Here is a 24,854-nt window from a genome sequence, read left to right as displayed (position 1 = left end):
ATAAGAAAGTCAATGACACATTTTATAAATATAAACTTGATGGTCATCTTTTCTGTTCTTTTAGTAGACACAGAATTACATAAAACAATAATTAAACACTGTATTGTTAGGTTTATAATATATATAGATGTAATATGCATAACAATAACAGTATAAAAATGGAAGACAATGAAATAGAGCTCTACAGGAATGTTTCCGTATCTCACTGAAATTGTTAGTGTAAATCGGAAGCAGATTCCTGTAGGTTAAAATATACATGGTAAGCCCTAGAGAAACTGAAAAAATAACTCAAAAATGTGAAAAATCATTAGATTTTTAAATATGAGACATATAAAAAATTAAAATGACCGATATTTCTAATATTCTAATAATAAACCAGTAACACTGAATGTGAGTAGATTAAATAATTCAATCAAAAGACAGATTGTTAAGACTGGATATTATTATTATTTTTAATTCATATTTGTAACTGTGTGACATTAGACTGAGGCTGGCAATCGATAGCTTGGTGGGCTAACTCCAGGCAATCACCTGTATTTGTACAGTTTTATTGTAGCACAGGCACATCTATTAATTTATGTATTGTCTACAATCTGCTACAGTGGCGGTGTTAAAAAGTTGTGACATATGGCCTGCAAAAGCTAAAATATTTCATGTCTGCTCCTTTACAAAAAGAGTTTGCTGACATAACTAAAGGAAACCCAGTGTGGAAGTTCTTCTTTAACTGATTCTGTTTCCCAGGACATTAAGAAGCAAGGCCATTATTTAAGAATGAGATCAAGAGAAAGAGGTCTTAGAAGTTTGACTGAGAAGTAAAAAGGTTAGTGAATACACCAGGGATGTGGAATAGAACTGGTGGAGGGCGCTAGGCGTGGCACTGGAGGAGAGTGGCAAGGAACCAGACTTTTTTGTGTGTGAAAGGTACTGGCATTCCAACCAGTGCTTATAATGAATTATCTGAGCTTCAAAGTTGATTCCAAAGGTACAGGAACATTTTCTGATCCCAACTAATTACCAATTAATAAAGTTTTACTACTTTCCAGTACATAAAATTAAAATTAGGTTTACACCACTTCTGTCTGTGGTTTTAGGGAGGTTCTCCACTGAGTCTGTTCTATAAAAGGAAGACAAATGATTTTCAATGAGCTATCTTATAAAAGAATGAATATTCCAGAAGTTATACCCTGCCTCCCTCATAGTAAAGCACTGTAATTAAGTCAAATAATCAGAGTAAGAAGGGACTTACACACTAGATAAAATAACTAATTTTAAACCAGGATAAAAGGTTTATTTTATCCAGGAAGAAACAATTTAATCACAACAAATGCTGCCCTACTTAGTCTGTAATCTGAAAATTATACCGTAATTGTCAAGGGAATGAAAATACTCAGATAATGCAGATACAATGGACTTTATAGTACTTCTTTTCCCTGAATAGCTAATTATATTTGACATATACTGGGACAGATTATTACCACCACCGCTACTACTAAAGCATCAATATTTTAAGGAATTGTGCAATATATCCTTTTTGAAAGCAAATATTTTATCAATTTGTATTTTCATAGTTTGTCTTACTATTTAAGAGATGCATACAGTTTGGTTTGGTTAGCAAAAAATTTAGCAATCCATTGAGCCAACTGATGGTCTTTAAAGATGAACTGATATGAAAGACTACTCTAAATAAACAATCAGGTAGTATGTCTGTCACTTTCCTACAGTTTTTTTTTTTTTAAAGGAAACTAAAACTAACATTTATTAAACACCTCTGTCTGCCTGAGCACTGGGCTAGTAGTGAAACATGATCTATGTTAAAAGAAGTACCTATTATCCTATCCATTCTCTACTTTAGTTCTAAGACTTGAAGGCTTAAATTTAAAAGAGGGATATTAGGAAAAAATGTCTTACTGTGGCACTTAGGTTAAAATGTCAGACACCAATTCCTTCCAAAAATGTATGGTTGAGTAATTCTCAGAAAAAAAGAATGACTCAAACCTTGCTGCTTTGTTATAACCAAGAGCTACTAGTGCTACTAATAATATTCCTCATGCTGTTCTTCTTTTCCACAATTTTCTTCCTTGTTTGATGTTTACCTTTTAATAACTGTGTATCAATTGTACCTAAGTATGGTACTGAATAAAGCAACATTTAACTACTACGCTGCTGTTGCTGCTGATGAGTCTACTATGCTGCTGCTGCTGCTAAGTCGCTTCAGTCGTGTCCGACTCTGTGCGACCCCATAGACGGCAGCCCACCAGGCTCCCCCGTCCCTGGGATTCTCCAGGCAAGAACACTGGAGTGGGTTGCCATTTCCTTCTCCAATGCGTGAAAGTGAAAAGTGAAAGTGAAGTCACTGAGTCGTGTCCAACTCTCAGCAGCCCCATGGACTGAAGCCTACCAGGCTCCTCCGTCCATGGGAGTTTCCAGGCAAGAGTACTGGAGTGGGGTGCCATTGCCTTCTCCAAAGTCTACTATATTGCCTGCTAAATTAGGCCTGCCTTTTCTTCACTTTTATAATCTGAATATCATTATTTTGATTTTGAAAAAAAAACTCATAAAGAAATCATGCATTACTTCTTTAGCTTGGTATGAGAAATTATATGCCAAATGCCATTCACTTTCATACCATCCTCAAGAATGTTACACACACTAAGTTCCCAAAAGTATACTACATAAAAAATTCTAATGTGCTTTGGGCTTTCCACACTACTCTAAATTTTCTGCTTTTTAAAATTTACATTTAAAATATTTTTCCTGTTTTTAATAAATGATTAAAAATTTTCACATTTTATCTATACTCTGCATTCTCTAAAATATTCTCAAATTAATAATTTCTACATAATGATATATAACTAAAAAAACTAAATAAGAAAGTCCTTACTACATAATAATGGAAAGGGAAGACACGGACTAAAAGAAAGCTATTGTTTATGAACACTTTACAAATTCTGTAGATTCACTGTGACAAATGAACATACTTTTTTAAATGTCAAAGAATATTAGATAAAACTTTTATTTTGAATGTGATTTACAGTCATAGGATAGGATCAAACTTAAAAATCACTTATAATTTATTGCTTGATCAAAATTAACATAAAAATATAACAAATTATATTTTCAATTCAAACTGACAAACCACTTTTTAAAGAAAAACATTCTGCCCTATACTATCATAATTCTTCCTACAGAGTAGGCAAAGAGGTAGTTACAGTGTGTCACAAATAGTTAAAAGCAACATTTTTAGGTAATTTGAATAAGGAACACATACGTTATTCAAAACAAATATTAGGGTTATTTTCTCTGAAAAGTTAGCTTGCAGATGAAAAGAAGAACCCCAAATCCGCATACTGTAATAGCCGTCCTCTTCAAAATCCTAGTATTCCATGTAGATACTTCTTCCATTAACGGTATGTGAGTTGGATCATTTTCTCGTTCATTTTGTAACTAATGTTTAGTATGGAAAAAAGAAGAGTTAATGTACAGTACACTGAAAATAAAAATATCTTTGATTTAAAAGTATCAAAATATACATGTTAATTCACTTGATTTAGATGTAACCTAAATGCAAGATTCCCATGGAAGATTTAAAGTCTTAAAAAATAGTTTTTCCTTCAACCAGGATCCGATTGTAGACTATTAGTTTTATATTAAAAATAAATGCTTCTACAGATGACTACATTTTAAAATCACGTTTTTATGTCAAGAGATAAAGTTCCTTTAATGTCAAAGTTTCTGTTTCTACCTTTAAGGAATAACAATCATTTTTTTTCCCTCCTGTATTAAATATCAACTGATTTCTTACCAAAAAAAGCAAACCATTCTTATAGAATACCTACAATACATGAAATTCAACAAAAACTAGAAATTCGATGATAATGCTAGAAGTATAACCCTTTATTTAAATATAGTTGCAGGAACAAATGTTAACAAAAATTTTAGTGGTTCTTTTAGCACTTTCCAGCAATGAAATTACATGACTCAGTCAGTTTCTAAATCTCCATACTGGAACTTCTTGCTAAAGAAGTCCCGTCAACTTTGTGTGTGTGTGTGTGGTGGTGGTGGGGGTGGGGTGCAGAGAGGATAGTTTAGTTGTTGGGGGAGAGGCAGAAGAAGGAGAACAAGCATAAACCAGAAGATCCTTGAAAGATAAAAAGAATCAGGCACATTTATAGAGTGATATTTACTGGAAACATCCTGTGCTGGAGTGGTGACATAAATACTTTGAACCTTAGAAAAAATAACTACTTCTCAAATCTACAGTGTAAATATTTAATTAAAGAACCCTGCAAAATTAATTTTAAATTTATAGTAGAAGATGGACTTCAATGCCAATTTCATTAATACTGTATTCTTGGTCTAGCTTCCAAATGGCTTCATTCAGCAACAGATTCCTTTTTGACACTGATGCTCCATTTACTGAATCCTGAGACAGTCATTCCTTTTATTAACCAATTACTTAGAATGACCCTTTCTGACAAGAGCCTGTCCGTGTGTTGGTTTGAAAGAGAATGATGTGGTGTTAGAGTCTGGCCTTGACCTCTCCCACCCTCTCTCTGTTACCTCCATATACTTATCTATGATAGCTCATATGTTTCTTTTTTTAAAAAAAATCCTTTGTTATTATTGGTAAACTCTTAAAATATTGTAAGTTTAACAGGCATGACAGCATACTCCCAAACCTGGAAGTCCTCACAGGTTTTTAAATAAAATCTTATTTTGGTGATTACTGCTTAAGACTAGTTCAAAAAAACCAATGCACTAGCTTGCTGCAGAATTAAGACTTTCCTGCCCAAAGAATTATATCTATTGTTATTATGAACCAATAAATATGTTTTCAAGGCTAGTCCTTATATAGAAATGTATAGATTCAAGGTAGAAAAGACCAAAGAAAAAAGACCTTCCATTTAGCTAAAGAAAGTTGAAAATTTTCTCTATAGGTATACACTGTTAAAATAAATATTATTGTACCTGACTCAATTGTTTGTGTTTTAGAATCAGAGTTACACTTGAAAGCAGTAACTTTTCCATCCCTTCAGGAAAAATCTGATCTCTCTCTCTAATTTCATCTTACTCCTCTTATCTACTCTCCCTCCAAATGTTTTTAGTTCATCTTAGAGAAATCAAATCATTACCGATCCTGAGACAAAGATTTCTTAGGGACTATCTTACACTAAACATGAAAAGTTGATGCTTTGCAGAAAGTTTTACATAAATCCTTCCAAACTTCCCTTGGACCCCATGAAAAACATCACGTTAATAAGTAAAATCAATACCATTTCCCTTCAATTTTTCTGGATGATGGATATAGTAAACATGAATGGTGCTATAATTTTCATGTTGTAATCAAGTTCAGAAAGTATAAAATCATATTTTTGCATGAGAAGGTTTATTTGGGGAGTGGAGTGGATTAAAGAAACACAAAAGGAGAAGGAGAGAGCATAATTAGAAAAGTAAGGTGTAGCACAGTTGCCTGACATACAACAGGCACTCAAGTTTGTTGAATGAATAAATGTCAGAGATAACACAACTTCTAAGATAACTTTTTCTGGGAAGGAGTTATTGTCTACAAAAACTTTGAACTATATTGTTCATTTGCCCTATTTTACATGTTTTTATTCTCCTATAATTTTGCAGAATTTGCTTCAATTTTCTGCTCAGTTTTTAACAAGACTCCTTTTGACTGAACATATGTTAATAGCTAGAATGACAAATTACCTGGAATATGTATAAAGTTATTTTGAGGAAAATAACCTTTTTGATAAAATATTAATGAAAATATTAAATGATTATGGTATGAAACTATGAAAATTTAATCCATAATCCGATGTTCACATCAGATATTTCACAAAAACTTTTTAGATACCAAATATATTTATTAGATTTGGAGAACTCAAAGTGAGTTCTTTAGTAAAGTGAAAGTTTTCCTTTATTATCTACCTTCAACAGAGTTCTCTATTTTACCAGCTTAGATTTTGATATACTCAATTTTCTTAAATGGGGGAAAAATCACCTGTCCTTAAACCAAGATACATACTTCTATATGAGTATAGAAACAAGAACCAAAAAAAGCCCATACTCTTTTCAAAAGTTAAATTTAAAAGATACTGGGTTGGCAAAAAAATCCGTGTGGGTTTTTCAGTTACATCATATGGAAAAACCTTGAACGAGTTTTTTGGCCAACCTAGTATTATAAAAAGTCTAGGAAATAGAAGGAATATTTCATCTACAACCCTACCTCATTAACAGAGCTAATAAACCTTTAATTTTTGGTATTTTTTTATATTTATACATAAATAAAAATTAGAAATACAACATTTTGTCTTTAACAACTTGATAGGTGCTTTTCATTATATTTTTCAACTGGCTGCACAGCATTATGACAAATGGCCATACCATAATTTATTAAATCATTTTCCTAGTATACTATACTTCCAGTACGAACAATTTTGGAATCATTCGACTAGTATTATTGAAAGATAAAATCATTTTTATAGTCCTTGCCACATTCTGCTAAACTGTTCTTGAAAGCTGTTTTAACATCAGTCTTACATGAAAATACTAGTTTGGTGAACTATAACCAGTAGTGAGTAGGGTAATACATTCCCTGCTAATTTATAGGATGAAAATGATGTATCATTATTCTTTCAGTATGCATTTCATTAATGACCAACAAAGTGTGTTTCCTAGGTAAATTTCTTTCTTTGGAAATGGTCCTTTTCCCAACTGTCTAGTGAGAACTTAAGTTGCTCTTGTCAGAATTGCTTCATTGTCTAACATGTGCTTAGTCGCTCAATGGGGTCTGACTCTTTGCAACCCCATGGACAGTAGCCTGCCAGGCTCCTCTGTCCATGGGGATTCTCCAGGAAAGAATACTGGAGTGGGTTGCCATGCTCTCCTCCAAGGGATCTTCCCAACCCAGGGATCAAACCTAGGTCTCCCACACTGTAAGCATTCTTTACCATCTAAGCCATCAGGGAAGCGCTCATTGACTAACATACTGTGCTGTAAATAATTTTTCCCATTTTAAATTTTAAATAGATACCTTCTGAATTAAGTCTTTTAGCTTGCAGACCTCTTCACTCAAATCTTCAACATTACTAACCAGTTCTTCACAAACTGAAGTAAAATTCCGGGGAGAAGCCCATTCTAGTACTATCTGTTAATATTTTCGAAAGTTACATTTTAAACAATAGGAAACAACTTTTCAAAACTTTATATCCACAAAAGTCACACAATACTATGAAACATTAAATTATATAACTGAAAAGCATTTTTTTATCAGGGTAAATCCTGACACCAAAAGAACTGAGTAATTTTATACAAATAATTGAATCAGTTTCATGAATGCATTTATTAAATACATGTAACTATGGAAATTAATATTAGTACTAATATTTATGTTGAATAAATAAAGTCATGAAGGTTTGAAGAATGACATGATTTCCATATCAGCATTATACAAAAATCATTGGAAAACAAACGCATTAAATATTTTTCACTACATACAAATAGCTAAAACTAAATCACATGAAAAAAACAAAACAAGTTTGCTTTAACGGGTCACTTACACTTTCTCTATTTAAAATTTCTTTCATTAAAAAATCCTTATATTGATATGATTTTTAATAATCTCAACACACTGTTTTATTTCAACTTTCACTTGGGTCTCCTGTCACTTTATATTTTAAACAATTAAATTCCCTTTAAAAATAAATGGTGAATTTAGTACACAAATCAGTTTGCTTTTTGGTCTGACTCATTTCTTTTCTTGAGGGCTGGAACATTAGTTTTTCAATTATTTCATATAAAAAGAAGTAATATTAAATAAATTGACTTATTTAGATCTTATTTAGATCTTTTGTAGAAGATATAGTTTTACTAGATCATTATTATTTACTGAATTATTAAATTATCTGTAATGTTATTTGCATTTATACTTTTCTTCACTTAATAATTTTTGTAGAATACCTTGTGAGAATTTACAGGCAACTCGGTAATAATGTTCTGTACAGCTGTTATTAAGTGGCCACACTGTTTGTTTAATTTCAGAAGAAAGTTGAGGAACTCATCACCACTAAAGAGAGGAAATAAACAAGTAGGAATCACTGATATGAACAATTTACTCTATTTTACTTAGCTAATTATTCACTGTTGAGTCATAACATTTATTATATTCTTTAAAAAGTATCTGTAGAATAGTAAATTTGTATTAGCAGATGAAATAAGACATTAAGCATACAAAGGAAACCAAGTGTCCAGTCTTGAAGATCTCAAAGTTCGGGATGACAGGCAGACCTACTATTATAACCGAATCATTCACAGGGACATATGAAGAAGGAACAGCAAAGTCCCAGTATTTGAGTGTCTATTATGTGAAGGCACTGCATTTGATTTTACATTTATTATTTTTTAAATTCCTTCCAACAGCTCCTGTAAGGTATATGTTATTAACAGTAATTTACAGTTGAGATATCTAAAATTCAAGAGATAATGAACCTAGCATAAGTTGGAATGAGGCATCTTCCCTGGTGGCTCAACGGTAAAGAATCCGCCTGCTGATGCAGGAGACATAGGATACGTGGGCTTTGATCCTTGGGTCAGGAAGATCAGATCCCTTGGAGAAGGAAATGGTAACCCACTCCAATACTCTTGCCTGAGAAATCCTGTGTACACAGGAGACCAGAGGGCTACAGTCCACAGGGTTGCAACAACAACATAACTGGGCATAGGGATTTTGTAACATTTCAGAGAGTTCATACTTGAACTGAGTCTGGAGCTTTTTTTAAGCTTGTCAAGTACATAGGAAGAGAAGAGATTCTGGATGGAGAGAACAGCAGGTGTGGAAGTATGGGGTTAGGAGGTCTCCAAAGTATAACTAAAGCACAATCATGTGAAAGTCATAAAAAAAGAGGTTATATGGAACCATTTATTTAAGGAACTTTTGTGACATGGTAAGGAATGGAATATTATTTTCTGGATAATGTACAGTTACTAAGGGACTTTAAACAGGGAAGTAGAAAATCAGACTTTTATATGAGAGTTTATTTGGGGTATGGTGTGGATTAAAAGGAAAACAAAAGTGGAAGTATAGAGAATAATTAGGAGATAGTTTAAGAAATGTTCAGGAGAATAAACTGAAAAACTTGGTGATGGACTGAAAAGGAAAGGAAAGGTCTAGGGTGATTCTAACTTCCTTGGTTTCAGTAGAAAATGGCACTACCAAGCATGGAAGTGAATTTGGGGGTGGGTAGTAAAGAAATAAGTGGGGTAAAGAGAGAACAATATAGCATAATAATTAAGAATATAGACTCTAGCATCAGGAAACCCTGAGTTTGAATACAGCTTCCACAGTGTTATGATCGCAGGCAAACCTAATCTTCAGCCAAATATTGCCATATCTCTAGAACTGAGATAACAGGACTGTCAGGAGGACTGAAAAGTGAAAGTCGCTCAGTTGATTCCGATTCTTTGCAACCTTGTTGACTATATAGTCCATGGAATTCTCCAGGCCAGAATACTGGAATAGGTCATCTATCCCTTCTCCAGGGGATCTTCCCAATCCAGGAATTGCATTGCAGGTGGATTCTTTACTAGCTGACCACCAGGGAAGGAGGACTTAAGAGATACTATATGAAAAGCACATAGTATTTAATCTAGTACATAGATGGCATTCAAACAAACTTAATAATGTTGATGATGGCAATGATATGAGTCATGTAGGTGCAGTGATCAGTAAGTAGTAGAAAATATCAGTCTTGTAGGTACTTTTCCTGGGGTCCACAGACTGACTCATGAGGCTACAAAGAATTCAGGGATCTGGTGAACTTATATAGGGAAAAATTACATCTTTATTTTCACTAACCTCTAAAAGAATTTCAGTATTACCTTCAACAGTGAATATAGGCACAAACAACAGAAGTACTAGAAGTGTCTATAATTTGCTAACCAATAGAAATCAAAACAATGATCATGGAGAAGGCCACCAAGAAAAAAGATACATATTGTGAAGAGGGGCGAATTGATAGGGGTTTAAGAAAAAAAGCTATCAAAGTAAAAGTAGCCTGAGAAAAAGAAAATCAGGAGTAATTTCTATTATGAAAGGTAAAGAACGGAACAGATTCAAGATGGAGGGAAAAAGTCAAGCATGTTAAATAATCAGGATTAATCCACTAATTCTGACAATGAAGAGACACTGATGACTAGATTAGTTTCAAAGACAGAAGCCAACTTATTGTGAAATCTACAAAGAAACTAACACAAGCTAATAGAAAGGATAATAGGTAACTCAAAGAAAAAGAAAAAATGAAAATTTTGATGGAGAATAAACATGGAATTATAATAAAAATAAGATGTTATGTTTCATTGGAATGACAAAAATTAGGAAGATGATTAATATCAAGAGCTGACAAATTTGCAAGATGACCTTTCTGGAGTGTTACTTAGTGTTATCTATTATAATAAAAACTCACACAAATTCTAATACAATAGGACCACAGTTGAAATAAATACTACTATAAACAAAATTACATAGTCTTAATGAATGAAAGGCAAATATATACCTTTCTTGTGATGTATAATTTTCAGGGCTACTGAATATGGATAGGCAAGTTATAAAAAACACAACTTTTATGCCTTTTACCATCACTGTGTGAATGGATGCCCGGCCCCAACCCTAGAGCTATACAACCTACATACCTTTACATGGAATGCCTGATAATTCTGAACTTATTTAAAGAATTCCAGATAAGCAGATGTGGTATAGGTATGGTAGACTATATTATTTGATCAAATTGTCATGTCTCTTTCTACCGAGCCAGATACTACCAGGCCTCTCTCTGCCAGAGGATTACATTTCATGTTGGAAAGACATGAGGCTTGGCCAATGACTTGCTTTGGCAAATAAAATATGACTGGAAGTGACTGTGTCATTTTTGAACAGATGCTCTAAGAGCCACTGACTGGTTCTGCCACCTCTCTTTTCCCTTTGCCACAAGAGCAGCATATCTGAGATAGGGCTGTTTCTCCCACCTATTGGCAGAATAATAAGGAAGAGATTCACTGCAGCTGATCCATGATATAGATGGATCACATAATATTTCTGATCAAGAAATAAATTTTGCTACTATAAGTCAATTTAGATTTAGAAGTTATTAGTTACTGCAGCACAAAAAATGTAAGTTGACTCAAACAATAGGCCACATTAAAAAATTTTGAAGCTAAGGATGAGGACAAAATTTATACTTTATACATTTTCTTTTGTATTTGGGTATAGTTGATTAACAAACAATGTTGTGATAGTTTCAGATGAACAGTGAAAGGAATCAGTCATACATAAAACTTGTATTCATTTTCTCCCAATATATAGGTACTCCAAATGGAAGAACCATGTGCTCACTATAGACTATCTGGAAAAATTAAAATAACTAATACTGTAATCACACAAATATAACGACTGGTATTATTTTCTTCCAGAATATTATAAGGGAACTAAGTATTTCTCATATGCATACATACAACTGGCATTATAACTCACACTCCATTTTATATTTGCCTTTTCTATTACTATGAGTATTTTTCCATGACATTAAGTCTCAAAATAATTTAAGCGACAGAATAAAATCATTATATTGAGGTAATGTAATCCAACCATCCACTTAATGTTCAATATTTGGAGTTTCCAAGTTTAGAATAGTTATAAATCATAGATGTGAACAATGTATTTTTATGTGAAAATTTGCATCTATACACATTTTTTTTTTAAGGAGAAATCATTTTCTAAGTAGGCATAATTTTGAGATGCCTTTGATACATTCAAGTAGATCTCAGGCTTGGAGAAAAGGTTTGGGCAGAAACTGCTGAAAATGTCAAGACATGGGTGAAACTTAGTTATTTCTGTTCAAAAAAAAATCTCAAAGTAGTAATGAAATGGTGATCAGTATTTTTAAACTGCATTCTCCAATTCTGAAAACATACTAAGGCTAACTATAGAAGAAAGTAAAAGTATTGTGCATGTGTACTCTTGTAACAGACTATTTTATAAAATTGAACAGATAGAAGAAAAGTATTTTAAAACAAATCAGTAGCTAAATTGTTAAAGTCACATTACGAGAAGATTATAATCAATCAGTTCAACTTTTCCTGCTGTTAGTTTTCTTATGACTTGATGACTAATTTCTTCTTTAAAGAATGACTTTGAACAAATGGAAAGTAAAACCTTTTCCATAACAGCATGTAAACAAAGTCTGTGATTTAATAACAAGGTCAAATTCCTGAAATATATGTCTGCTAGTTTTATTTTTTAAAAAATTTAGCAGTTGTAATATGTGAACCATTCAGGATTCTGTACATTCTTTAAATCTATTAAGCCTCAAGTGAAAATTCATAGAGGCAACTCTGACATCCTGTAAATAAATTATATTAAAAATTTAATTTGCAATTCAGTCATGTAGAACTTAGAATATTCCTTCATAGAAGCAATACATTAAAAAAGTAAAGACAGTGAACAAAAAGATTCAAGGTTTTTTTTATTTAAGTCATCATCACAACTGAAATCCTTTACAATGTACTTACATATTCAAGAGTTGTGGTTATTTTGAAACAGCGATGAAACATTATTTTGAATATAGATCATCTTGTTATAAGGAGGTATAGTTAGAGAAAGAGAAATAATTTTGCAATAACATTTTTAAAGAAATCTGGATCATCTAAATTATTCACTGTAAGACTTCTCTGAATTCTAAAATGGTATGGAAACTTACTATTCCTGTGTTTAATTAATGTTTCTCATAGTTGCAATGTTAGTTTTAGGCAGGCTACACTAGTGATGCTACTACTGCACTCTTATGTGTTGTATTTTATAGCATATAACTTGGGTGAACCTCAGGGAAATTAGGCTGATAGAAAAAAGACAAACAAAAATGGAAAAATACTCCAGGTTCGATGCATGAGGCAGGGTGCTCAGGGCTGGTGCACTGGGATGACCCTGAGAGATGGGATGGGAAGGGAGGTGGGAGGGAGGGTCAGGATGGGGAACACATGTACACCCATGGCTAATTCATGTGAATGTATGGCAAAACCCACCATAATATTATAAAGTAAGCCTCCAATTAAAATAAAAATTTAAAAATGGAAAAAATACTATATGACTGCATTTAATTTATGTAACGTTTGTGATATAACATCTTTATAAAGATAGATAACAAATTATTGTTGCTAGTTTTAGGGATGGGGGAGAGGTAGTGGGAGTTACGAAGGGGTAGTACGAGGTAGCCTTGTGGTGATGGTATGTTAAGTGTATTGATTGCAGCAGTGGTTATGTGAAGCTACACACGTGATAAAATTGCACAGAGCTACATATACACACAAATGAGCACAAGTATAACTAGTGAAATACAAATAAGCTATGTAAATTATATCAATGTCAGTTTTCTGGTTTTGTTAGTGTACTATAGTTAGGCAAGATATTAAGACCAGGTAAGAATGGGTGAAGAAGGAAGAAGGGTGCATAGAACATTCCTATACTTCTCTGCAATTTCTTGTGAATCTATAATTAATTCAAATAAAAAGTTAAAAAAAATCATTTAATATTGTGCAATATGTTTAAAAATCAAACACTATTATTTTCAAGATAATTTTCATTACTAATATTACTAATAATCAATGCCTGACAAGTTTATATTAAAAAGGAACTTTATATATTGATAACATAATTTCATAAATCATTAAGGCTGAAAATAGAGCTGAGCTACATGAGAAACACATTTTTATTGCCACAAGCAAAAATATTACCTTTAAATTTTCAACTTGACACTTAAATGATTTAAAGAGAGTAAGAGATACACTATGCAAAATGCAAGATCTTTTAAATAGCTTGTTTAACAAAATGCAATGAAAAAATAAAAATATTTCTATGTGAATTAAGAAAATGCACTGTTTTGCTTCTTGGTATTGGTAAAACCTGCCTTGTAAAGTACTTTCTATCTCAGAACACAGTATATAGCAAAATGAACTACCCATATCTCTGGAAAAATTATGGTATCAAGTAAAATAACTCAGACATTATCAAAATTCAACTGAAAAGGAAAGGTGGTTCTAAACAGTATTAATGTAAACAAGTAAGTTATCTTTACCTGATTTCCAACTTTGCCACTTCTGGTAATTCTCCAAATTTTATCTCTTCTACTTCCAGTTCTTTAAGGGCAGCCATAATTTTCTGCTGATCTCTACTGGTAATTCCATTCTAAGCAGAAATGATTTCAAGGTGCAGTAAGGTAGTCATGAAGAAGTGAAGTGAAAGTTGCTCAGTTGAGTCCGACTCTTTGTGACCCCATGGACTATACGGTCCATGGAATTTTCCAGGCCAGTATACTGGAGTGGGTAGCCTTTCCCTTCTCCAGGGGATCTTCCCAACCCAGGGATCAAACCCAGGTCTCCAGCATTGCAGGCAGATTCTTTAACCAGCTGAGCCACAAGGGAATCCCCAAGGTAGTCAAACTTGTATAAAATTTGAAATTACTGAACAAGATCTACCTGATTAATTCTCATCTTGAAAAAAATGCATATTGAGAAAAATTATACTGAAAAATATACAAATTTGCTTGTAATTGGACTGACAAAGTTCCATCATTAAAATATTTAGATACATAGTGATTACAGTCAATTTTTTACATTACATAACAATGTGATAGATGCTAAAACAAATGACTAGATTTTAATATACAATATAAACTTTCCAGAAAATCATAGTAAAATAATTTTTCCTACAAAATATTATCAGTGATTAGGTGAGAATTAATTTTTCCTTTTGCCTGTATTCTACCTTTAGTATTAACTAAATGTTCTATCCTGGATTTAGCTATGTAGTATGGTTTGATTTTCAGTGATGCTGAAGATTTCAAGTTTCCAGTGTGTTCATACAGGGAGATCATTCCTTTTTATTATCTTATGTATTAAAGTATCTTTGATGTTTCCCACAGCTATTTTCAAATTGTTACTAATAATACTTGATGGCAAAATAACTGATCATTTAAGAACCTAGCAAAAGGCAGTATTTGAACAATACATTTTTATGCCCCCATGTATAAAAAAATCACCTATTTCTGAGTAATCTGTTTTATATAGTTTTATAAATCTATTTCATATTTAGAAACATAGCACCAGTTTTAGTTGAGATGTCTTAACTAATATGAAGGAAAAAAATACCAACTTTAAGTCTTCAAATACTGAGGCAAATTAATACTATAATAGAAAATTTTAGATATGGTTATCCATAAGCACATCTAATGAGGAACCTAGCAAAAGATAACTCTCAGTCTACAGCTGTAAGATTTTTAAGATATAAAATGAAAGGATCCAAAATATTAAAACTATGAAAGAATGTCTGAGGTTTTGAAATTGATACTAACCTTTGCAAGCTCATCTTTCCTCATGGTCAAGAGATGTCTTAAAGTTATTTCCCTTTCCTATAGAAAAGGAAAAAAATGCCACCTTCAATATAAATGAAATAGTGGAAGGGGAAGTAGGCAAGCATACACATAAGTTAGTCAGTTATATGCTACCCTCCAAAACAACTTTCAACTTTCTAGAGGAGACAGCATATGCAGGTGTACAGCTATATTACTGGGTAGATAGTAGTAGGTGTAATAATATGTATAATGACCTAAAAAGCATAAATATAGCTAGTTTTCCAGAGTAAAAAAACTGTTATAACTTTTACTTTCTTACATAAATAGCTCTATAAAATTTGATAGAAATGTTTTATGAGTAGTCAAAATTTATAACTGTATAAGATTTAACAATCAATAACATTTAATTTTATTAAATAATTCTCAAATAGGAAGTTTCAAGATTGTACAATGAAACCCAATTCTAAACAACAAACAACTTAATCGAATGTGCATATTCCTAGGGAGAGCCTATCTAAACAGTGCTTTACTGCTGCAGCATCAGCTAAATGGCTGAGAACTGTCATCGACACAAACTCCATAACGCATGCTTAAAATACCTACAACAGTGCTTGTCATATGATCTAATTTAATATCTATGACACTCCTACACTAGGTATTACCATTCTTTTGGGAAAAAAAGAGATTTAAGTAATACATTTCAGTTAATAATCATTACAGCAAGACTCCCATACCAGGTTTGTTTTGTTTAAAATCTTGCTGCTCCTAATATTCTATACAGGAAGATCGGCAATTGGAAAAGCACACTAAGGCATAGATGTACATGGAGTTCTGCAAAGCTACGAGCAGTGGGTAAGAGCCTGAGTCTAATTTCTGTAAATTTTTATCATATATTTTCAAAATGCTTCCCAGTTTAAAATGGGATGTACTATAAGTTATGGAGAAAAGTGCATCCGTCACTCTTTCATAAGCATGCTTATGAATTAACGTTGCATTAATGTTACGTTAATCAATAAATAAACATGCATACACAGTTCATTGTAGTTCATACAAAATCTTACCTTCAATAAATCTGTCATATGTTCAAGTCCGAGACCATGTAAAAATATTTCCAGATCTCCAAATGCTGTATATGAACTATACATATTTATAGCAATGTCAATTTCAGAACAGACTATAAGTATACAAATAATAAATATATATTTTAATGTACAAAAGAGAATAAGAATGATTGAGTCTATGCAGAATATACAGGTATACCTTGTTTTATTGTGCTTTACTTTATTGCTTTACTTGCAAACATTTGTTTTTTGTAAATTGAAGGTTTGTGGCAACCCTCTGTCAATCAAGTCTACTTGGTGCCATTTCTTCAATGGCATTTGCTCATTTTGTGTATCTGTGTCACACTTTTGTAATACATGAAATATTTCAAACTTTCTCATTATTATTATGTTTGTTATAGTGATTCGATATTGCTATTACAACTTGCTGAAGGCTCAGATGATGGTTACCATTTTTTAGAAATAAAGCATTTTAAATTAATACATGTACATTGTTTTTGTGGGGCCCTGGTAGCTCAGATGGTAAAGAATCTGCCGGCAATGCAGGAAACCCGGGTTCAACCTCTGGGTCAGGGAATGGCTACCCACTCCGGTATTTCTGTCTGGAGAATTCCATGGACCGAGGAGCCTAGCAGGCTACAGTCCACAGGGTCACAAAGAGTCAGACACCAGTGAGTGACTAACACTCTCACCTTTTTCACATTGATTTTGTAGACAGAATGCTACTGCACACTTTAACAGACTATGTGCATGTGTGCTAAGTCGCTTCAGTCGTGTCCAACTCTGTGCAACCCTACGGACTGTAGCCTGCCAGGCTTCCCATCCATGGAATTCTCCAGGCACGAACACTAGAGTGGGTTGCCGTGCTGTGCTGCTCCTCCTCCAGGGGATCTTCCCAACCCAGGGACTGAACCCATATCTCTTAGGTCTCCTGCATTGGCAGGTGGATTCTTTACTACTAGTGCCACCTGGGCTACAGTATAGTGTAAATACGACTTGTAAATTTGTGTAACTCACTTTATTATGACATTTGCTTTATTGTGATAGTCTGGAGTGTACACCAATATCTCTGAAATATGCCTATATTTGCAAATTTGATCTATGTTATACAAAGGAATAAGAAATGTTTCTTGAATGAAGATTTAAGTAAACAGAGAAAATGGTGATAGTAAAATGAAACTCATCTTTCCTAAGAAGGAAAATATTTGCCAATATTTATACAGTGAACCCTGGAACAACATGGTTTGGACTGTGCGGGTCCACTTATATATGGATCTTTTTCAATAGTAAATACTACAGTAGTATACAGTCATGGATGTGAATTCATGGATGTGGAACTGCAGATATGGAGGAACCTTGGATACAGACTTTCCAAGGGTGATGGTCAGCATCCCCAACCCCCAGAATATTCACGGGGAAACTGTATTCCTTATAAGAGCTCTGGACATGAAAATCTCTTTAATTGTAAGAAGTAAAAATTTACTAACATTTTAAAATGTAGGTAAGTAGAGAATAATGTTGTGGCTATGTTTTGAACAATTGTGTTCGGGGCAGGGGGGCGGAAACGTAGTTTTATTTTTAGCTTATAAAATCAGGAATCTGCTGTAAAGAATTAGAAAGCAAAGTGCAATCTAGTTTGAACACTAACAAAACTATAACCTTAGAACCTTTTAGAAATAAACTGTATTGTTGATATTTAAAGTAAAAAATAATTCTCTTTACTGTTAATACATATATATAAAACTTTTCTAAAATTCTGGAGAAACAAACACTTAAAATTGATACATTTCTAAGTAGTATTTTAAAATACTCGTAAAAGTTTAAAATATTGTACATTTCAAACATCATCACTTTAAGTAATAAAAACACACAATTTTTACTCATTTATAGGTATTGAACAAAAACATGCTACGTTACCTAAATATGTGATCTTTTTCTTTATCAGAATCTGTTCTCAATAGTTTACAAATAGACTCTTCTTTAGTTAGCTGGTGAAGCTTTCCTTCCAAAGGATTTAAAGTCAAGGAAAGAAAATTGAAGATCTGAAAAAGTTATAATAAGAATTAAAGCAAGATAGTAATTAATAATATTTTCAATAAAATATACAACAAAATTAAAAATTCCATTTTGGTAAGTTAAGTCAGAAAGACTAAGTACTCAGGTAGTATTTTAAATACATTATTAAACAGAGAGAAAGTAAGAAGCATGACTAAGGTACATAAACCTCAACTGTACATCTTAAAGAGATGTGAAATTCCTTAGTTTTTGAAAACTTCTTAGTTCTAACTTTTCAGTAAGTTAAGGTTAAGTCATATAATCAGTCAAGATACAAAATCAAATCTCACTTCAGGAAACAATTTATAACTCAAAATAATCTTTGATATTCATACATTTCTTAGTATGTCAAATTCAGTATCATCCACCCTAAATTTAATAATGCAGTATATTAATGAAAAGTTTTCAAATTTTCAAAGCTTAGGAGAAAAACTGTAAATTTCTTTTTAAAGATTCACAGGGCTTCAGTGATTAGCACTTACATGAGAATAATATTGGAAATGTAGATATGAATTATAAAATGATAGGCATGTTTATAGGCTGCTTTAAAATAGAGGAAGTTATTTTACATGCAATAAAAATGACATGGTCTGACTACTGTATGGTGGAAACTTTGGAATGTCATAAGCTTCCAAAATCAGAAACTAAGTTTTAGAAGATCTTGAACTATATAACTTAGATTTAGAGTTGTACTGTATTTGATCCTTGCTTAGAAATTATAGACCTTTGGCTGAAAGCTTTCATATTTAGACCAAAAGTTTATATCAATAAAATTATTTAATGTATGGCAAATATTTACTATTGACTTTATTATCTGAATGACAGTAAATCATATACTCCCATATGTTATTACTTTACTATATACCTTGTCAAATGTATAGGAGTAAATGTAGTTCAAAGTATTTAATTTTTAAATTGTCTAATATGTGTTAATTAAAGTTTAAAAACAATAGTTTACATGTGCAAATTTTGAAATTTTACTAGCTGTGTCAATACACTAATTTTTGAAAATTAATTAATTTTTGAAAATCAGTTGGAAGTGTTTAAATAAATAGTCTGTTACAATTTTATTTCTAGGGCCAGATAAGACTTTATTATCCCTTTATATAGCTTTTAAATTACCACATTGTAAATGCCTCTTATTTAGTAAAAAGATAAATACTCTAGTAAACTAAAGTTTTCATTACCTGGCTGGGAGAAAATTACATACTGAAACATTTAGTAATAGATAAATTATTATTATAGTAGCAAGTTCTAACAAAATCATACAAAAGTTTTACAAACAATAATGTAAACTAAGAAAAATTAGCTAAATAACAGGATACCTCGAGATGTTTATTTCTTTTTGCAATTTCACTTGGTGTCTTTCCATCTTTGGTTTGTATCATTTTATTAGCTCCAAGTTCAAGCAACTTCAAAACTACATTTTTATGACCCTGACGTGCTGCCCATGTTAAAGCCTGTAAGTGGGGGAAAAAAAGATTGTTTAAAGAGAGGGAGTACATATGACACAGAGAAGAAAACTTCTCAACAGTATTTATGGCACAATAAAAAAGTGAACATGGTTAATTAATGGAATGATGCAATTTTATCATTTCACAATATAATGTAAACATATTTCCAATGTTGTAATTGCAAAGCAGACTGCCATGTTCACTGATTTTGTAAAACCAAATAACGTCTTAGTCAAGTGAAGTTACAGAGTAAAACGATTTATCTGTCAATCAGAGAACTGTTTTCTATAAAAAGGAATTCTATTTGTAGTCTAATAGAATCCAGGCTTTGCTATGTGTTAGTTTCTTTTGTCAAGGGTACTGACCAACAAAGGCAGATAATGTCTTTTTTCTCATTGAAACTGTTGCTTTTCTTTACTGAACAGCAATTACATCCCAGCCCTTCTGTAATTTTTACTTCTTAAAACCTTTCTGCCAACTACTGATAGTAAGATATCAATGTCCTAGAGATAAAGAGGAATGCTGTAGAGTTGGTTCTCACGGTATAGCCGTTCTCATCCTGGGTATTAACTTCTGCTCCATGAGCAACAAGGAGAGCAACAACCTGAGGGTGGCCGTCACGTGCAGCATACATGATTGGTGTCATAAGTCTCCTGAGGAGGAGGAAGGAAAGACAACTGTCAATGCTGCCCTTCACAGTTCTTCAAAGGCTGAACTTAACCATCAGTGCTGTTCTGAGAGCAAAGAAATGGGAAAGCTTTTCACAAAGCAGGGGGAAAAGAATCTAAAAATCCAATTTATCAGCAAATAAATAAAATATGAAGGAGATTACACTCTTAAAAGCATTGAATGCTTACACAGCACCCTCTAGTGAAGAAATGTGTCTTTAAAAAATCACTAAATGAGCCCATACTTTTTAATATGAGGCTTCATTAATTTACCTATTCACATATCAAAGTATCAGAGTACCTCACTATGCTTATGCTGGGAAAATAGTGATGAACAACACAAACAAGCGCCCCCACCGACCCCATGTTCTCAAAATTGCTCATTTTAAATGCTTATTACACTTTAAAATCTGTATTTTATTTAGTAAAAATATAAGTTTAAGATCTCTTACTTCTTAATGTGTTCTATTATAATTTGACTTTAGGACTGAGAGAATTTTACCCTGAGGCTTACTTTAATAAAGAAAGACATCAGTCCAACAGTTTTGTCAGACTCTGAGAGTTATGTTCTGGGAGAACACAGTGGTCTCCCTCTAGTGGATCACTTCCCCACATTAGAGATTCAACCCCTCGACTTCTGGAAGTCATTCAGCCTCTGAACCTAATTACAAAGGATACCAGAAAGGTTCTATTAGTTCTACTTGGGTTGAACTTAGTATCACAGTCTGTTTTAAAGGAGATCTAGGATTCTGGGCTCAATCTTCCTGAGATACCACAAATATCTGATCTATATACAAAGACCTTCACAAAAGAACAATAAATAAAATAATTTTCCAATTCTCAATTTTGATCTCATTAAGGAAGACTGTCTTGATTACTCATATTACATATACTACATATAAACAATATTTCTCTGTAAGATTTGTTGACATAAGGTATATCCTGAATCTGGTCATTTCACACCAATGTCTTTACACAGAAAGTTTCACGCATTTATCTGTTCCTTCTATTTCCTAGTACGTTAAAATGTTAACTTTTTATTAGAATTACATGCTAAGGTAGTTTGTCAAACACTGCCTCCTCTACCTTGAATTTCTCCTACATAGTGGCCTTAGTACACAATCTTGACAAAGTGAAGTGTGAATTTCTGGATAGCTAAGCAAATAGGGAGAATATATACAGTAGAATGAGTTTGTTTGAGTAAACTGGTTATTCAAATTCTTTCCTAAGTCTAATTCAGACCGCTTGATGCTTCTCTTCCCACCTTCCTGACAATAGCTCAAATCTGCTCCTTTCAAGGTTCCCTATTTCCCAGAGCTTCCATTAACCAAATAACTCAGCCTAAAACTAAGTAAGCATCATTCATAACTTTTCTCCAGCACTCCATATACACGTCATCAGAAGGTCCTGTTCCCTATTTTCCTATCATATTTAGAATCTAACCATGTCTCATCAACTTGTTAGCTCCATGCTATCACTGTATTTCTCTGATTTGTATTTTTGCAGTAGCCTCATAACTGTTCTCCATGCTTCTGTTCTGGCCACGTATTCTTTTTGAAGATGCCAAGTTCTTCCCCTTTCAGAGACTGTGCAAATGCTGTTCCTTCCACCTCTACACTCTTTCATCTTTTCCAGGGAAGGTAACATGAAAGTCTGAGTGTCCTATCTGCTTGAAACTTATTACTGAAAATTTCTGAATCTGTACTGAAATTGTATTGAAAATTGAGGTTCTTTTAAATATCAATTTTTCTTATAATAGAATCTTAGAAAACAGCAGGGATATAATTTTCAGTCTGTAAATTCACAGAGACATAAAATGGCTTTTATAAATGCTTATGTCATCCTAGATAGTAAAACTACTAGACTAGTATAGTTTGCAGACTAAGATGCTTCAGATCATAACTGAATATGTGTTACAATAAAGCTTCATTGATGTCTTAGTTGAATTTACTGAATGGGATAGCAAACTCCTATAATGGAGTCTAGATTATCTAGAACGTGTATTTGTTGTTCAGTCGATAAGTCATGTTCAACCCTTTACGACCCCACAAACTGCAGCATGCCAGACTTCTCTGTCCATCACTATCCCTCTGAGTTTGCTCAAACTCATGTCCATTCAGTCAGTGATGCCATCCAACCATCTCATCCCCTATTGCCCCCTTCTCCTCTTGCCCTCAATTTTCCCCAGCATGAGGGTCTTTTCCAATGAGTCAGCTCTTCCCATCATGTGGCCGAAGTATTGCAGCATCAGCTTCAATATTCAACATTTCAGTGTGTTACGTAGCTTCTGAAAGTTATTAGAGTTACTGATACTATCAATAATGTTGCATGACCATTTTGAGAGGGAACAGAACAATTCTTACAGTGGTTTTATATCTACAGAAACTTCTAACATCTATAGTTTCCTGCCTGTCATAGATTAATGAAATCTAAGTTAAGTCTTCAATCTTACAAACTCTTATGAACTTATAAATGGTCTTATTATAAACTCTTCAGGGAAGTTATAAAACTTTTAACTGGTTTGATCAAATGACATGATAACTATTTGTGCTACTGATAACTTTACTTTCAATATTAATTTCCATCTTATTTATTTCCTGAGATTTAATATAAAGAATTCTTTACTTCCCCTTCTGTTTTGTTCTGCCTGCTCCTTCCAATACATAACTGCTTTGGCAAAGGTCAGCAGTTACTTGGACTCCTTTTATTTTCCTAGCATTTAAAGGTATGTATTTCAAGAGGCTGCTGTCCTCAATATTCTTCCCTTTTCACTACCTAAACATACCTGTATGGTTTCACCTACTCTCATGACTATTGTTAATGCACTGGTGGCTGCTGAATCTGTATCTCTAGCCCAGGCTTTGCTCTCGTGCTCCAGATCATATCTCTCATTTCCACCTGGGTATCCCAACAAAATTCAAAATCAACATATACCTAAATCTGAAGTCACCATCTTCCCTCCAACACACAGTACTCTCTGTTATTACCTATCTCCATGAACAGCATTGCAGGTCCAGCATGATCCAAGCCAGAAGCTTGAATGAATTTATCTATGACTTCTCATGTACTCATAGCCAGCCCAGCTTTCCTGCCAGTTTTACCTCCTTCCCATCATTTGTACCTGTACTTTACACTCGCCTCCTTCCTTGTCTTCAAGTCCTCATCACTTCTTACATGGATTACTGCATGCAACAGAATCACAACTGGCCTCCTTGTCTCCAGTCTTTCCTCTACATTTGTAAACCTCATCAAACAAATTCAGTTTGAAGTTTTCAGGGTTACACCTATGAGGATCTTCATAAGTCCTCTGTCTACCTCTCTACCTTTTAGTACCTGCCATCCTATTCCATTCCAGTAAAATACTTCAGTTGTTCTGCAGGCATGAATTCGTCTCTCTCCTCTGCCTATTTCCAGAGCACTTCTGGTCGAAATGTCCTTTTGCTTTTCAACCAATGTATTCATAATCTACTTCTGGGGTTAATCTTAGAAGCCAGCATGCCCCCCAATTTTTGATGATCTGCCTCATCTTAGATAGCAACCCCACGCTCCTCTATGTTCTCAGAGCACTCTGTGCTTATTTTAATCAGGTCACCTTTCATGTCAAAGTATTTGTTCAATTCATCTGTTTTCTCAACCAGAATATCAGTTCTTTGAGGATAATGATCCTGAAAGTGTGAAAGTGAAAGTCACTCAGCTGTGTCCGACTCGTTGTGACCCCATGGACTATACAGTCCATGCACTTCTCCAGGCCAGAATACTGAAGTGGGTAGCCTTTCCCTTCTCCAGGGGATCTTCCCAACCCAGGGACTGAACTCAGGTCTCCTGCACTGCAGGCAGATTCTTTCCCAGCTGAGCCACAAGGGCAGCCCATGATGATCCTGACTTGTCTCTGTATCCACCACCCGCAAACCATGCAGTAACTAGTATAATGGTCTGCTTCTCTGTTGCGTGTCATGTGTGCATTTAATACAGGCAGACTTTTCTTATCTATTACATCATCTCATGTCTACTGACTGTGTTAGTCAGCTCATCTATATCCTTACTCAATTTACATATGTTAGATTTGTGTAATGAGATAAATACTGAAATTTCCTCCTATCATTGTATTTTGACCTACTTCTTGAATTTTAATAGGTTTCAATTTATAGTGTGTACAGGTCTGTGTTTGTTATATTTTCATTGATCTTTTACTACAGTACAAAATTTATTCTG

General features: G+C 33.4%; 1 protein-coding gene across 1 annotated transcript in view; it reads right to left on the bottom strand.

The window, feature by feature from the left end:
* Nucleotides 1-2,997: 2,997 nt before the first annotated feature.
* Nucleotides 2,998-24,854, bottom strand: part of ASZ1 (ankyrin repeat, SAM and basic leucine zipper domain containing 1) — a 69,036-nt gene continuing 47,179 nt past the window's right edge. Inside the window, exons 5-13 of the mRNA XM_040260870.1 lie at nt 20,516-20,627; nt 19,846-19,980; nt 18,383-18,507; nt 16,466-16,541; nt 15,405-15,461; nt 14,130-14,239; nt 7,969-8,074; nt 7,043-7,156; nt 2,998-3,444 (exon numbers count right to left, since the gene is read on the bottom strand). Of these exons, the coding sequence (XP_040116804.1) occupies nt 3,292-3,444; nt 7,043-7,156; nt 7,969-8,074; nt 14,130-14,239; nt 15,405-15,461; nt 16,466-16,541; nt 18,383-18,507; nt 19,846-19,980; nt 20,516-20,627 (988 nt within the window). The 3' untranslated portion in view covers nt 2,998-3,291. The remainder of the gene's footprint in view (nt 3,445-7,042; nt 7,157-7,968; nt 8,075-14,129; nt 14,240-15,404; nt 15,462-16,465; nt 16,542-18,382; nt 18,508-19,845; nt 19,981-20,515; nt 20,628-24,854) is intronic.

Source organism: Oryx dammah, unplaced genomic scaffold (assembly GCF_014754425.2).
Source record: "Oryx dammah isolate SB20612 unplaced genomic scaffold, SCBI_Odam_1.1 HiC_scaffold_18, whole genome shotgun sequence".
Classification (NCBI taxonomy): Eukaryota; Metazoa; Chordata; class Mammalia; order Artiodactyla; family Bovidae; genus Oryx; species Oryx dammah.
Note: the sequence above shows the minus strand (reverse complement) of the source record. Positions and strands in the feature narration are given on the sequence as shown.